At 36.0% G+C, this 16,534-nt stretch overlaps 1 protein-coding gene across 10 annotated transcripts in view; it reads left to right on the top strand.

Annotated features, from left to right (window-relative positions):
* Positions 1-16,534, top strand: part of LOC121367544 (inositol 1,4,5-trisphosphate receptor type 1-like) — a 150,958-nt gene that overhangs the window by 19,914 nt on the left and 114,510 nt on the right. For all 10 annotated transcript variants that reach the window (XM_041491792.1, XM_041491794.1, XM_041491793.1 and 7 more), the window contains exons 3-5: positions 3,280-3,386; positions 14,818-14,904; positions 15,951-16,109. In XM_041491792.1, coding sequence (XP_041347726.1) covers positions 3,280-3,386; positions 14,818-14,904; positions 15,951-16,109 — 353 coding nt within the window. The remainder of the gene's footprint in view (positions 1-3,279; positions 3,387-14,817; positions 14,905-15,950; positions 16,110-16,534) is intronic.

The raw sequence follows: 16,534 nt of genomic DNA, 5'->3' as shown, positions 1-16,534 counted from the left end.
TAACCCCCCCCCCCCCCCCCTCGTGAAATAATCCTATAACTATAGATTCCAGAGCAATGAGAGGCTTCTAGACAAACATTCCTTTCTTTTTTCTTTCTATTCTGTTATGCTCTTCTCTATCTCTTCTCCACCACAACTTCTGCCCAAAATATAACCAGTTGTAAATTAAACAAATGTTTGAACTCTTGACATTTGAAGTGTGTCTTTTTTATCCAGATCTTTGCCAATTTTATTGATATTTACATTGATTGGTCTTCTCATTTTATTTCTTCTGTCAGTTTTTATCCTCTTGGACAATCAGACAGAAAAGTCATCAAATCTAAAAATAACGTGGTTATTTAGGGCATTGTTCAGTAGTCACTGGAGGGCACGTGTTGTAAAATGTGGCAATAAAGAATACTTGGTTTACACTAATTGGAGTCCCTAATGTCCAAGTAATGATGTTCCAGAAGCTGTTGAAACGAAGACCTTATGGTGAACAGGAACACATCCAACGTGTAGCAGTCACTCATTGGAAGCAGGCTAGCTAATCAAAAACAAATAGGTTGTATATTGTAAATGGTACTTGAAAATGGTTTCTGAAATTAAAAATATGGATTGTGTATTTAACAATAGGGATGTGGGTGAGGACCACCTAATCACATTTAATTCTATTTCTATCTGGTGTCTAGCAGTGTAACATGGTTATGATTGACACTTGCTGGGATCGATCCCTGTTGGTGGACCCATTGGGTTATTTCTCGTTCCAGCCACTGCACACCACAACTGTGTATGTGCTATTCAGGCCTCGATGGTGCATATAAAAGATACCTAAAAATGTAAAATTTATTGGATTTCCTCTTTAAAACTATATATATCATAATACCAAATTTTTGTCATTAATTAGTCGATGATTAATAAATCAATGTGCTTGTGCATCAGTTGTGTCATTAAACAACATAAACAGGGTTTTTTTAATTGACACTTGATTCATATTGAACAGAAAGAGTGGAAACCTGTACTTCCAGCACAGCTACCACAAAACAACAAGGTATCTTCTTTGTCTTAGCCGAAACAATACTATAGCCATGTTGTTCAGTATCTCATCGCGATTCGCTACATGACTTTCAGTGATCGCAACACAATTTTTAAGCATTAAACAATTAATTGCAAATCAATTTTCAATTTTGAAACATTTTCCGCTGCAGTTGTGTGGAACCCTGGTTAGAATGGGGGTGGGAGTGTGAAGACTACAGGTAGTACTAAACCAAATAACTTCCGGCTGGGTCAAAGTTCGAGGTGCACCCAACTTTTGATAGAGAAGTGAACACCACAAGTCCTGTGATTGGTTATAAATGTGAGTGTGTTGGTTGTAAAAAATAATAGTTTCATCTGGGTAAAAAAAATGTGCAATTTTATTTCATCTAGTACCAATGTGTCAAGTAGCCTTGTGCTTGAAACATGTATGGGGTACCTGTAAAAAAAAGTACTCGAATTTTGTGCGAAACTAGGGTAGTCATAGACGCTACCCGTTATCTCAGAAACGAGCAGCTTGACCCCCATTTTTTTCTGATTCACTTTAAGTGTAAGGGGTGGTAGTATTTATATCCGTGACGTTTATGTCGGTTGGTACATTGCAGGTAGGAGTTTTAGCCACATATGTTACTATTGTCGTCTATGGGATTTGATTTGGTAGTATACACCCTACAGTCTATCATTTGACCTGGTTAGAATGGGGGTGGGAGTCTGAAGACTACAGTCTATCATTTGACCTGGTTAGAATGGGGGTGGGAGTGTGAAGACTACAGTCTATCATTTGACCTGGTTAGAATGGGGGTGGGAGTGTGAAGACTACAGTCTATCATTTGACCTGGTTAGAATGGGGGTGGGAGTGTGAAGACTACAGTCTATCATTTGACCTGGTTAGAATGGGGGTGGGAGTGTGAAGACTACAGTCTATCATTTGACCTGGTTAGAATGGGGGTGGGAGTGTGAAGACTACAGTCTATCATTTGACCTGGTTAGAATGGGGGTGGGAGTCTGAAGACTACAGTCTATCTTTTGACCTGGTTAGAATCGGGGTGGGAGTGTGAAGACTACAGTCTATCATTTGACCTGGTTAGAATAGGGGTGGGAGTCTGAAGACTACAGTCTATCATTTGACCTGGTTAGAATGGGGGTGGGAGTCTGAAGACTACAGTCTATCATTTGACCTGGTTAGAATGGGGGTGGGAGTCTGAAGACTACAGTCTATCATTTGAGGGGCGGGACATAGCCCAGTGGTACAGCGCTCGCTTAATGCGCAGTCGGTCTGGGATCGATCCCCGACGGTGGGCCCATCGGGCTGTTTCTCGTTCCAGCCAGTGCACCACGACTGGTATATCAAAGGGTGTGGTATGTACTACCCTGTCTGTGGGATGGTGCATATAAAAAATACCTTGCTGCTAATCGAAAAGAGTACCTCATGAAGTGGCAACAGTGTTTTCTTCCTCAATATCTGTGTGGTCCTTAACCATATGTCTGACGCCTTATAACTGTAAATAAAATGTGTTGAGTGCGTCGTTAAATAAAACATTTCTTTCTTTTCTTTCTCACCACACAGCTACATGTATATTCTGCCTCCTTGATCAAAAAGAAGAAGAAATAAATTATGTACAGTAAATGTGTTATGTATTTTAAAGAAATTTGTTTCTTTAACATGCAGTATTTTGATAGTATTGTGTAAAGGGGGACTCATTAGTTAGGTGTAAGACTATTACACCCTCTTCTCTCACTAACCACTAACAACTAACCCATTGTACTGGACGTACAGACCAGATAGCTGAGAAGTGTGCTTGAATCTTAATTGGATATAAGCACAAAAATAAGTTGAAATGAAAGTGTAAAGGGGTGGGTGTTTCACAATTCTGAAGATTGGCACAATCCAAATGTAATAGATTGAAGTACATTTTAAGGTGATTAAGTTCAAGCTTAAAATGTTAAATAAATCAAATTTATATTACATTTATGTACCTGTGTATGTTTGATATTGTTTTAAATTATAATGTCTGTGACAGTATGTTATAGTTGCCATGATAATAACAAAAATTGCAGTGTGAATAATGCAAAATTGGACCGAAAGCTTTCCAATATTTTCTTTCTTTTTCAGTTGTTTGCAAATCCAGTTTTTAAGGGGCTTTTGTTTTTTGTTCTGAAATATTAATGATTTGTTGGTTTGCTTGTTACATATTAAATATAGCATTACATGTAGTTAAATATATATATATATATTTTTTTTTTTTTTTTTTTTCTGTTTTTCAGACTGCTTATTCAAGATATGTCCTATGAACCGATATGTTGCTCAGAAACAGTTTTGGAAGGTTGCCAAGCAGACATCAACAGATCCTCAGCTTCTTGATCGATTGCATGTAGGTGTCTCAAGCCAGTTTTAATTATTTAAAGTGTGTGCTCATTAGTTTCAGAAGTCAGAAATAACTTTGCATGACTTTCTGTAACCAGATGCTAATAGTGTTCTATAGGCTTATTGGACAGTGGAGTAAGTTCTAAGCAAATACTCTATACATTAATTGTGTTATTTAACAATAAAAAGTTTTAGTTTTTAGTTAAAAACAAGAAAAATTTGTGTTCAACATTTTATTCTTTTAAACATGGTCAATAAGACTTAGCAGTCATTAGAAATTCTGATCTACAAGTGTTGAACTTAAGGGATTATTAAAGATAGAAATAGATCTTACTGACACTCCATATTTGGTCTTAATTATTTCATTTCAATTTCTTCTATTCAATTAAAGTTTGGACTAAAAATAAGACATATACATGTAATTATCTGAATAACAAATACTAACTTTCAGTTCTAGATCCTAGCATTTTTAAAAATCAAAATGAATAATATATTTCCAAAATTTCCAAGCAAGACATTTTTAGGATATATAAATTCATGTATATATACATGGCTCACACGAGCAGTTGAAGTAAGGCAAAAATTTGCTTTGACCAGCTTGACTTTGCCATGCCAGTCACCGTAAGGCGAATTCTGTGTTACCTTTTGAAAATAGTGACCACTTGCATTTTACACAATCACGGATGAATGGTGAAGAACTTGAGGAACACCTATTCATAGATAATAATTAAGTGTTAAGTGTCTGAGAGTTCAAAGCGACATTGGCATCACAAAATCATGCAACAATTATTACCGTTCACAGACAACATCTGTGCCCGGCACTGAAAGTAGGCACACATATGCTACTGACTGTTGAAGGGTATAATTTTAACTCTATTGTCAGGCGTGTGCTGGAAATTGTACACGGGTGGGGATCTAGATTATGGCTAGCAAATGTTTTAGGGAGGTTGGGTCATGCTCCACCAGAAAATACACTGAAAAATAATATTCGTTTGGAGCAGCAGAAGTTAATGTAAATAGATGACAAAAACCACGTTGAGTGAGTACAACTTACAATTTTTACTCACATATATTGACTTAAATGTTTTATAGATATATATAATAAAGTTCATATTTGCATTGGTAAGTATTATTTTCATTAATTTTTCAAATTTTTATATTTTAGATCAGTTAATGTTGATTAAAATTAGGCCAAAAAAATATATAAAAAGTTGCGTGTACTTACAAGCATTTGTGGTCAGCTGTACAGTATTTATGTCCATTATTCCCAGTAACAGTGGTTTTCTGACCAGAATGTTTTTTTAAAACGAACTATGATTCATGTCCCAATATTTGGTGATTTTTCGTTGTTGGTGAAACAATCAAATTTATTATCAAATTAGCTGTTACAATCAGCTATCGATCCCTAAAAATGACCGTGATGTGCCGCCATTGTTGTCAAAATTTCAAGGTACTTTCCATTGAAAAACTAAAATCTAAAGATACAGGAAACTGAGTTGTTTCCGCTGAGTGTCTTATGCAAAACAGAGGGAAATATGAATTGGGGAATGCACTGTATACATTGTACAGTATGTCGACTGGCATGATATGTCGGGCTAGATATCTCGCTGCCAGTGGTCAGGTTTAGGTGATCTTAGTGCAAAGATCACTTCGTTAAACATGACTCTAGTCTCTTTTTGCTAAAATAAAGAATTGAGAGGTAGCCTCTTAAGAGTTGCATAATTTGCACCAACTGATTTGCACAATGTTTTATGAAATGGAAGAATAGAATGGTGGTCCCTAATTAGTTTTGTGGCTTCTTAATAAAGGTGATTGTTTGAGCAGGTTTCACACTGTTTGTCAATTTGTACAGGTCTGTACAAATATATTAGATTTAAACTAGTCTAAAGTATTTTTTATATGCATGCATTCTCCAAATTATTTTTTTAGCATTTCTAATCACATAATATAAAAATGTATACCTAGAATGTTTTGGAGCTGATGTATTAATGATATAGTGTTTCTGAATCTGATACCTGAAATGATTTGGCATCTTGAATCTATAGGCAGGTAGGATAACCAAACGAAACCCAGCTGCTAAACACGTCTGTTCCATTCATGCAACCTGAACATCAATATACATACACATGTACCTGCCAAAAAACGTCACTAGCATTCTTCACTTCCATGTAGCTTAGAGCCAGTGAGATGTGAATGGGAGCACAGGCTGAGAGCTTGCTCCTAATGCTCGCTATTAACTACGGTAGATTTAGCACGAAACCCAACATGTTGTACTTGCTGAGGAATATGACAAAACCTCTTGTATAGAATGGGTTGGTGCTCATCCAGATTTTATCATATGGTGGGGCCAGCGGCAGAGTCATGGGGCTATATATATTCCCCTCCAATGACACCTCTTTTATATTTGCCTGTTGAAGAAAAAACATATTTAATATACATCAAATTATCTGATGTAGCTTTCATTGTGGCGAATGTATGACAATAAAATAGATAATAACTGTTTACTACATGTACATGTACCGGGAAATGACAGCTTCATAATGCCTGGAGGTCATTACATACATGTGCATGTATCTGTCAGTTCAACAGTTTTTGATATCAGGCACAAGTTGAATCCAAATTGTGTAGCATGACCTCATGCATTCAAACATCTATACCACTGCTAAATGACACATATAGGTTTGCAAGGAACATATTTTGTTCAATGTCGCTTTGCGATTCTCTGCAAATTTCAGAGATTGCTACACAAATTTAAACAATAAACAGTAGTTGCTAATCAATTTTCAACTGAAAACAAAATGTTCCCTGGTGTGGTTTTTACACCATTTTAAAACACATTTAAATCTGATTGTTTCATTCTACAAATGCATTATCACGACGAGAATTTTTTTTTTTTTTTTTTAATATGTTGTATTACGTTATAAAATATATATTCGAAATTTCAAAGTTTCACTCGGTGTAATTCGTATAATTTGTAAGCAGCTATTAATTAAATTTGATGATTGACACTCATACTGTTGTAAATAATCATGAATTTAAATGAGCTGGGATTGAGCCAAGATTTTGAAAAGGATATATGCAAATCAAGCTTACTGTGGTGAAAATTAGACCCTGAAATTCAAGTTATTCTTGAACATACCTCATATTTCATTATGGTATGAGTATACCCATTTCATGTTATATGTGATAAAAAAAAAGTTCTCATAATACCTGGGCACCTTTAATACTAGTCAAATGTCTTTATCTTGATCTCTGCTATCCATTGTAGCTCAGTAGTAGAGCACATACCAACAGTTTGATGGGCCATAGAATCAGTTGCCCTCAGTGGACTTGTGTTTTCCCTATTACTCAAGGGTCATGGTATGCACTATCAATATGCCTGTGGGAAAGTTTTGCGGTTTTTTATTTTCTGTTATCTCAGCCCATGATGTATATCAAGATTGAGAAATGATCTCATAGCATAATTGTTTATAAACATCTATTATTCTCATCTCAAGCCACCTACATGTTCATGTATGGTAATATACTACCTGTATATACCATGCCATAGCATACTGCCATATTAGTAGTACATAATAAATATTTATGTCAGTTACTGAAACTACTAACATCTTTGATTTAAGAAATGAGAGTCTAAAACTAAATGAATATCTGTTCACCATAACTAAGTTATAAAGTATATGAATGTACATGCTGTATCAAATAGCATGCTATGTGTTATCATGTTTAGTCAACTATGAGTGTGTATGCTGCATGTTTACCATTAGTAACCAGTAGTTATATGTACATGTATACATGTGGAGCTTTATCGACTGGGTGATTGATAAAGTATTTCACAATGGACTTAAACCTTCAGTTTGACCTTTACAATGCAGTTTATATGCAAGATAACACTCCATTAACATCATTTGTTTTGTAAAAAACAACAACAAAGAAACAACCAACCAACAAATAAACAAACAAATAATCAAAACATTGTGAAATTAACATGCCATGTAATATAAATATGCATCTAGTAAGATAATTGTAAATTTTTGTGTGTTTTTGTGGGGTGTTTTCTTACTGGCTTCATTACTTGGAATTACAGAAAAGTGTTTTAAATTTGCTTCTTAATTAATACTCATAACAATAAATAACCATTGTATATATATATATATATATATCTGTTAATATAACTTTGAAATTTAACCCAATGAGAATTATTCATGTAATAAAAGTGGCAATTATATCAGGTTTAAAATTATGTCCTCAACATATGAACAATTTCAGGGCATAGATTTTAAACCTGATGTAATTGCCACTTTTATTACATGAATAATTACATGCTAATCCTAGATAGAGTATAAATAATGTGAATTATAACTATTATTACATAATGAGAATATATCTGTATTCTTATTAGTCGAAAACCAGTCACATGACCTTCCATAAATAATGATGTTCCCCTCAGTCGGTCCCACCAGTCCGATCAAAAGTGATATTGCCCTGGGAAATTTAACCGATGCAAACAAAGAAGAGAAAAAAATCTATCCTATTAATGAGTAGGTAACATTATAAGTTGTAGGAGCATCACGAGGGGTATATGGCTTTTTATGTACCCTTTGTGTGTTCTTTTACCCCGAGCCGAAGGCGAGGGGGTAAAAGAGCACACAGAGGGTACATCAAAAGCCATATACCCCGAGAGATGCTTCTACAACGAATTTATCTTGCCGACATGTTAAACCATATAGCCAAATAATCAAAATAACGCCAGACAAAAATTCTTAACAATTTATTAATGGAGCTGTACCACGCGGACGCGAATGCGAACGAAACCACTTGCCAGTGACGAAAAATAGTTCCATCGATAAACGAGGTTTTAACTTCAAATGTTTGTAATACGAAATTGTCTGAAACAGATATTAATAAAAAAAAATTAAAAAATTTGCGCATTAATACAATAACACCACGACCGTAATTAGGTGGTAGAGTTCAACATTGCAGCTTTTAAAAGTATTGAAATAGTGTATTTTATAATAAAAATAAAATTAATTATGTATACTTGATTGATTATCAATGCTATTTATAATCTGATTATTGCTTTAGCATTAACTGGGGTGGCTGTAAACTGTTGGAAATTACAGACGGGGTATAAGAGAATTTGGCTCCGCCCACAGGGGTATAAGGGATTTGTCCAACGGCAAACAACCAATGAGATTAAAGAATTTTACATGAAGGCGAGATAAAATGCAATGTCAACTGCTAATTTTAATGTAAACAACCACAAACTTGTGACAAAACACTTTGCTGTCTTTCCATAAAAAAGATAACTTTATTCATAATAAGTTTTAATTCCGAAGATGCCATGAAGATAAGATCAGCACTCGTCATATTTTGTAAGGAATATCTCACAGATTTGGAAACGTACATAATACATCAAAACACAGTTGGATTCAGCACTCCCTGGAATTTATGTTACAAATAAAGAAAAAAGAAAGAAAGACATGTTTTATTTAATGATGCACTCAACACATTTTATTTACTGTTATATGGCGTCAGACAGTTAAGGACCACACAGATATTGAGAGAAAAAAACTGCTGTTGCCACTTCATGGGCTACTCTTTCCGATTAGCAGCAAGGGATCTTTTATATGCACCATCCCATAGACAGGGTAGTACATACCATGGCCTTTGATATACCAGTCGTGGTGCACTGGCTGAAACGAGAAATAGCCCAATGGGCCCACCGACGGGGATTGATCCCACACCGACCGCGCATCAAGCGAATGCTGTACCACTGGGCTACATCCCGTCCCACAAATAAAGAATGCATTTTGAGTTAATCAGTAATTGTTCAGTATAAATGTGTTCAGATTTATCACATTTTGTTGTTTATTTTGTTATTAATATGATTTTGACACTCTTGCTAGTCATATAATGTCTCTAATTGAATTTTTGTCTTTGTAATGTTTCAACCGTTTATTTCCACATTCCTCTGCTTGTCATACAGTGTTATAGGATTACGTGGCGTCTCTAAATCTCACATTGCGGAAATTACAAGCAATGGCATATTTCGATTCTGATAAACAAAACAGGAATGTATGAGTCTTATGAATGTCATTTCATAATAAAACCATTATTGACCATATTTCGGGCAATATTAGGTTTTATGGACCGAAAAAATTGATATCAACCTCGGTCGTTAGCCTCGGTCAGTATTAATTTTTTTGGTCCATAAAACCTGATATTGCCCTCAGTGAGCGTCAATAATTGATAAATACACTGTTGCTTATCACCTGTTGACTGTTGTGCTGTGGTACATGTTTCTAAATTATGTTGTATACAGCTTGATTATCATAGACTTTGCCAAGTCAGATATATGTAATTTATGTAAGTTTAATTCTATTCATAATCTAAATTTAAAAGTTGTAATAAAAATCATGCCGACTTTATCCATTTACATGACCAAAATTTACACTCATGAGGAAATATACATATATGCATATTTTATCCACGTGTACAAAACTATATTTGCCAAATGTTTACATGACTATACTGTATAAAAGGAAGATTGCCTGACTATAATTTCATTTCAACCATTATAGAAATATTTGGAAACATTTGCTCAGGTACGGTAAACAAGTTTTGCTGTGCGTACACATGACCAAAAATTGTCTGAACTACAATACTGTGTAAATGAACGGAAGGTTTTGTTCACATTTGATGTTGCTCATGGCAAAGACTCCTCAGGGTTGTAGGAACCTCTACGGCCAGTCAGGCTCTAGCTCAGCCACTAGTTTTTGATTTAAAATCGAACAGATGTAGGTGTTCCATCACTCTGAAGGTCTGCTTTGAGCATCAAGATTAAAAATGTTTGGGGGAACATCTCCCAGGCCTCCTAGAGATCTTGCACCTTTTGGAATTTTGACTTATTGGCAAACTCAGAATTGTCTTTTTTACAATTTTGAAACATGGACATCCCCTACACTGTCTTGGACCCAGTCCAGCTTCGTGCTTGGATTTAAACTTGACTACTCTGAATTACTTCCGGCAGGCCTGCTACTGAACATCACTGTCTACTTTCTGGCTTACAGTTACACACATCAATGCATCTAATAGATCTAGCTGTCTTACTTTACGTTTCTCACACATCCTCCATGAATACCCTGTGATATCATCTCCAAAGCCTATAGCTGTAGCAGGAAATTCTTTTTCATTAGAAACATGGCTTTGCTGACATGCAGGAAGAATCATGTATTAATTTCTTATTTAATGACGAAAATCCATTATTTATAATAAGATACTCCCTCTATCTCTGTCCATCTCATTGTCCAATTGTGGGTGTAATTATCGTATAGCAGATCTTAATAGATTTCCTTTCAAGGTGGATAATGAAGGTAATTAGTTTATAAGCATGCATTCTGTCGTGCATGGGAGGGCAGAGATTCTGTAACTACCTGTTGTCTGCTCATGGTTGATAAAGGTCAAAGGATTACTGGTACATGTAGAAAGGTACATACAGATTAGTTTAATAACACCCTGAACAGCAGTTGTTCAATAATGCCATGAGCAACACATTTTAAATTACCACTTTATTACATTACAACTTATTTTCGTGCTTATATCCTATATACTTATTAAAGTTCAAGCGTGCTGTCCTGCATGGGCACACACTTCAGCTATCTGGACTATCTGTCCATAACAGTGGGTTAGAGAAGAGGTTCTAGTGGTCTTACACCTACCCATTGAGTTGTTAAAACTCGCTCCAGGTGGAAGCTGGTACCGGGCTGCCAACCCAATACCTACCAGCCTGATGTCCAATGGCTTAACCACTACAAAACCAAAACCAGTCAGCAGTAGTTTAATAACACTGTGAGCAGCACACCGGCCTCGGTGGCATTGTGGCAGGCCATCGGTCTACAGGCTGGTAGGTACTGGGTTCGGATCCCAGTCAAGGCATGGGATTTTTAATCGAGATACCGACTCTGAACCCTGAGTGAGTGCTCCGCAAGGCTCAATGGGTAGGTGTAAACCACTTGCACCGACCAGTGATCCATAACTGGTTCAACAAAGGCCATGGTTTGTGCTCTCCTGCCTGTGGGAAGCGCAGATAAAAGATCCCTTGCTGCCTGTCGTAAAAAGAGTAGCCTATGTGGCGACAGCGGGTTTCCTCTAAAAAAAACACAGTGTCAGAATGACCATATGTTTGACGTCCAATAGCCGATGATAAGATAAAAAATCAATGTGCTCTAGCAGCGTCGTTAAATAAAACAATCTTTACTGTGAGCAGCACATTTTAAATTGTTGGTGTTTTTAACATGGTTATTTCGACACATGGTCAAAAGAGAGAGATAAAACCTTCTACTGCCAAAAACTTGGTCAAGAGAAAGATACAATGTAGATAAACAGGATGCCTGCTGAAGCCACAGTGTATGATCATAATCATATTTATCCAGGGTTGGGTTGGGTTTTTTGGGGTTTTTTTTTACATCCATACCACTTCCGCACACATTGTCAGTTTTCCATCAGAGGAAGGGGAGGTGGGGTGGAATCAGGTCTGTTTGCACCTACTGATTTCAGTACAAATTTGATGGACAAATAACATATATATATATATATATATATATATATATATATATATATATATAAAAGTGGGTGTGAATGAAAAAACGGTTAAATCTGATCATGGCCTTAGCAGGGTTATATAGCTCTGCCACTTGCCAAATTTGCAAATTGTGAATGTTAAACACAGCGGCAAACTTTATTTTTAATTTGATGAAATAATTTGATATTATGATTGATATTTTGTAGGAAAATAATGGAGGACTTCTGCAATTTTTGAAATGTAATGGATAATTTGCAAACATTTTCTAAACACCCAGAGCTAGCCCTGCTTAAGGCTATACTCTTCCTGAAAGAAACAAGATATCTTTTAACCGGTCTCGGTGGCACAGTGGTAAAGCCATCTGACTACAGGCTGATAGGTACAGGGTTCGCAGCCCAACCCAGACCAAGTTCTTAGGGACTCATTGGATAGGTGTAAGGCCACTACACCCTCTTCTCTCTCACTAACCAACTAACAACTAACCCACTGTCCTGGACAGGCAGCCCAGATAGCTAAGGTGTGTGCCCAGGACAACATGCTTGAACCTTAATTGGATATAAGCATGAAAATAAGTTGAAATGAAAATGATATCTTTTATGATATTATACACACCATAGACAGTTGAGTACATGTATATACCAACAGCCTTTGATATGTACCAGTAACTGTTGTGGTGCACTAGTTGGATGATAAAATGTCCATTATGGGTGATCGATCCTTTGACCCTTTGTACCTTGGCCAATCGCTCCTCCTCTGATCTTCATACTGTCTGGTTACTCTAAGACTTCTAGATAAACACTGCTGACCCAGATGGGCATTTCCTAAAACAAATAGCAGTACTGGTACTTGAATAATGTCAGTATTCATATGATGTCACGTTGCATCTCCCTATGATAACAATAAACTGGAGGCATGTCACATCTATGTTCTGATTATTGAAAATCTTTTAGTGCAAAATTCCAATTGCTGTTAAAATTTTTGTGTTTGAAGAAAATATTGACATTTACATTTAAAAAAATTACTGTTAAATATAATTAAATTTATTGATTACAAAGCAATTTTTTCAACTTGTTATGCTTTAGGAAGCCTAGAACTTGTTTTGCAGAAAACTGGAGGTTTATTGTTTGTTTTTATTAGTCCCCTACCATTCCAACAGAAGGAGACTATAGGTTTCATTGTTGTCCTTGTCTGTCCACATAGAGTTCTCCAGACTCCCCCACCCCACCCCGTAATGCCTCAAGATACCCAGCTGAAATTTTGTGTATAGCTTTATTATGTACTGTTACAAATCAAGTTTTGATTTCCATGGTGATTAATTTTCCCATTTTTCACAGAGAAATGGTCCTTGAAATTAGGAGATAAAAAAAAATCGGGCCCAGTAGGGGACATGTATTGCTTTAGCAGTGCTCCGAATGCTGGCTTTATGGCAGAATAGCTCTAAATCTAGCAGTGTTAATGTTGTTTTAAGTAAACTATTTAGGCAGTGATTTGTGGATTCCACCTAACAGAGATGTGTTTACAGCAATTATCTTGGCAGCAGCTCCAGTGCTGACTTGCCCAGATGTCTGCCTGTACAGCTCTATGGCTGCAGGAGGATAATGCACAGATTGGTGCTAAGACCATTATGTTGACTGGATACATACACTGGCTTCATGTGCTGAGAGTATTATACAGTGACATTAATCATACAGATCATTTCTCTGGATACTCTCTCTGGCGGCCTTAATGCTGGTATAGACTAGGTTTCTTAAAAGTTTGTTTTTGTTTAACAACACCACTAGAGCATATTGATTAATTCATCATCGGCCAGCCTTCTATGATGCAACCAATTTGGTCACATCTTTTTTTTTTTTTTTTCTCTGTGTTTAATGACACCACTAGAGCACATTGATTATTAATCATGTCAATCATTTGGTAATTCAGACATATAGTCTTAGAAAGGAAACCTGCTACATTTTTCTATTAGTAGCAAGGGATCTTTTATATGCACCATTCCACAGACAGGATAGCACATACTACAGCTTTTGATCCTTTGATATACCAGTCGTGGTGCACTGGATGAATTTTGTCACATTTTTTTAAAACATATTTTATTGTGTCGTGGAAACATTCATTCATTCATTCATTCATTCAAAAACAAACTTCAGCTACCAAGGCCTTATACTGAACTATATAAAAAATCCTTTAGTTACTCAGGTGTTCAGATATGGAATACAATACCCCTTGATATTAGACACCAGAAGTCAGTTGCGAACTTTAAATGCAGCTTAAAACAATATCTCATGGATGCTTATTTGGCTGATTAGTTTTTATTCTATATAATAATTATGTTTTGAGACTTTAGTGTCAGTATTACACAACTAACAGATGTCTGTTAAATGTAAGATTTCTCTAGTCAGTATGTATGTATGCATTTATTATAATAGTATAGTACTTAGTATATATGTATTTTCTTTTCCAGTGTTTCAATGTATTGTTGAGGGCCAAGTGGAAGATTAGCTTATGCTAAACCTGTCACCCTCATTAAATAAAGTTATTATTATTATTATTATTATTATTATTATTATTATTATTATTATTATTTACTTTGTTGTCCTCATAACCTGTGTAAATTGAGACAACAATTTGTTATAAAAACATTTTATGTTTTTTTACATGTAAGAACCTGATTTAACCACTCATAACTAACCATTAACCCATGAGCTGAACAGCTGGCCCCAGTAGCTAAGCAGATAGCCTTAGTTATAAAGACTTGTACATGGTGGATATGCCTGAACCTCAAATGTCAGAATTGTTTGTTTGGACTTGGGCTTAAAAAAAATAAAGATTATATTTGTGTGTTCCCTTGTTGCAGCATGCTGCGGAACTGGAGAAGAGACAGAATGAACAGGAGTACAAGAAGGTTGTTGGAACCGACATCCACTATGGAAGTGTGGTCCAGGTAGGCCATCAACACATCAACACATCGGTGTTGGAAGATATGCCAGCAAATGGATGTGGGATGGGATGCGGGGGTGCTGGGGAGGATGATATTGTTTTGTTTTTTAGTAGGGAGTGGGAACGCATATTGCAACTACCTCAGCGTCAGAATGTGGGTGGACACTTCTGGCCTCCACACTTTTTATGCGTAAAAAGAACATTGTATTATTAAACTTCACACAAGTTCAACATGTCTGTTTCAAGTTCCTGCATTAAAAGCAACTCATTCTAGAAGTTTTATATTTATTTGGTATGTCAGTAAACAGTACTTATTGATTGGAGAAAATAACTGAGAATTAGGTACATGACTAAGTTTGGTTAATTTACAAACCTGCAACACATTTGATAAAGTTACAATAGAGTGAAACAAACATCTGTGACGCTGAAGTGGTGAAATAGCTTTATCTAAGAGGTATATGCATTTTTAAAAATATACTGATGGAAAGAAATAAAGGAACACATCAAATTGTAGACCAAATTTAATTCACAACTAGCATAGTAATGTCTATATTTCATATCAAGTTGTAATGTGGGATTGAATGTCTGTAGTGTTGAATGTGCTGCCTATATGTTCCCAGTCAACTTCTGACAATATGAACTGATTTTTGATGCAGTCATTATTTCTTCTTGTAATCTGTGTGATCCTTTATTTCTTTCCATCAGTATATGAGAAATGCATTTCGAGATATTAGAAAGACCAGGATGACCAGAAACACTTGGAATGTGTAAGCTAAACTATAAATTCTAATTAATGTCTGATTTTAATTATAAAAATGGCTAGAGCTGATGGTGTAAACTATGTCCTGATGTTTAAAAACTAGGGTCTATCACTTTAAGACTGATATAACAGATGCACAAGTGAATTAGAATGTACACATCTATATACGTGTATTTCACTGAGAACATACATGTAAGTGCTTATAATTTACACAGCCATATATAACTGACTGTACAGCAGTAATGATAACACACACAAAAAACTGCCATTAATTTGTTACTCTGTTCCAGTTCCTTCACATCAAGAGCAACAAATACTTAACAGTGAACAAGCGGCTGCCAGCCCACCTGGAGAAGAATGCCATGAGGGTGACTCTGGATGCTGCTGGCAACGAGGGATCCTGGTTTGTTATTCAGCCCTTCTACAAACACAGCTCTCCCGGAGATAAGGTGAAACATTGTGGACTTGAAACATCTCGGAACATAACATCTCTCCTTGTCTGCGATTATCTTGATGAAAGTGGCTTTCCACACACTACCTATGGCATCTGGAATTCATTCAGTGCAGCAGAGATACTTATCTGTTATAGTTTTGCACTGGTCGCTTAAATCATGTTTTGATGTTATTTTGGTGCACGCTGTTTCAAATATGGAATGATTACATGCAATAATTTTATCCATCTGTTTGTTTTTATCTGCCCATCCATCCATCTACATTCATCCATCCATCCATCCATCCATTCACCCATCCGTCCATCCACCCATCCATCCATCAATAAATCCATTCATCCAATCATCGACCAATTCACCCATCCATCCATCCATTCATCCATCCATCCATCCATCTACATTCATTCATCCATCCATCCATCTAC

The sequence above is a fragment of the Gigantopelta aegis genome, chromosome 3 (assembly GCF_016097555.1).
Source record: "Gigantopelta aegis isolate Gae_Host chromosome 3, Gae_host_genome, whole genome shotgun sequence".
In the NCBI taxonomy this organism is placed as follows: domain Eukaryota; kingdom Metazoa; phylum Mollusca; class Gastropoda; order Neomphalida; family Peltospiridae; genus Gigantopelta; species Gigantopelta aegis.
Note: the sequence above shows the minus strand (reverse complement) of the source record. Positions and strands in the feature narration are given on the sequence as shown.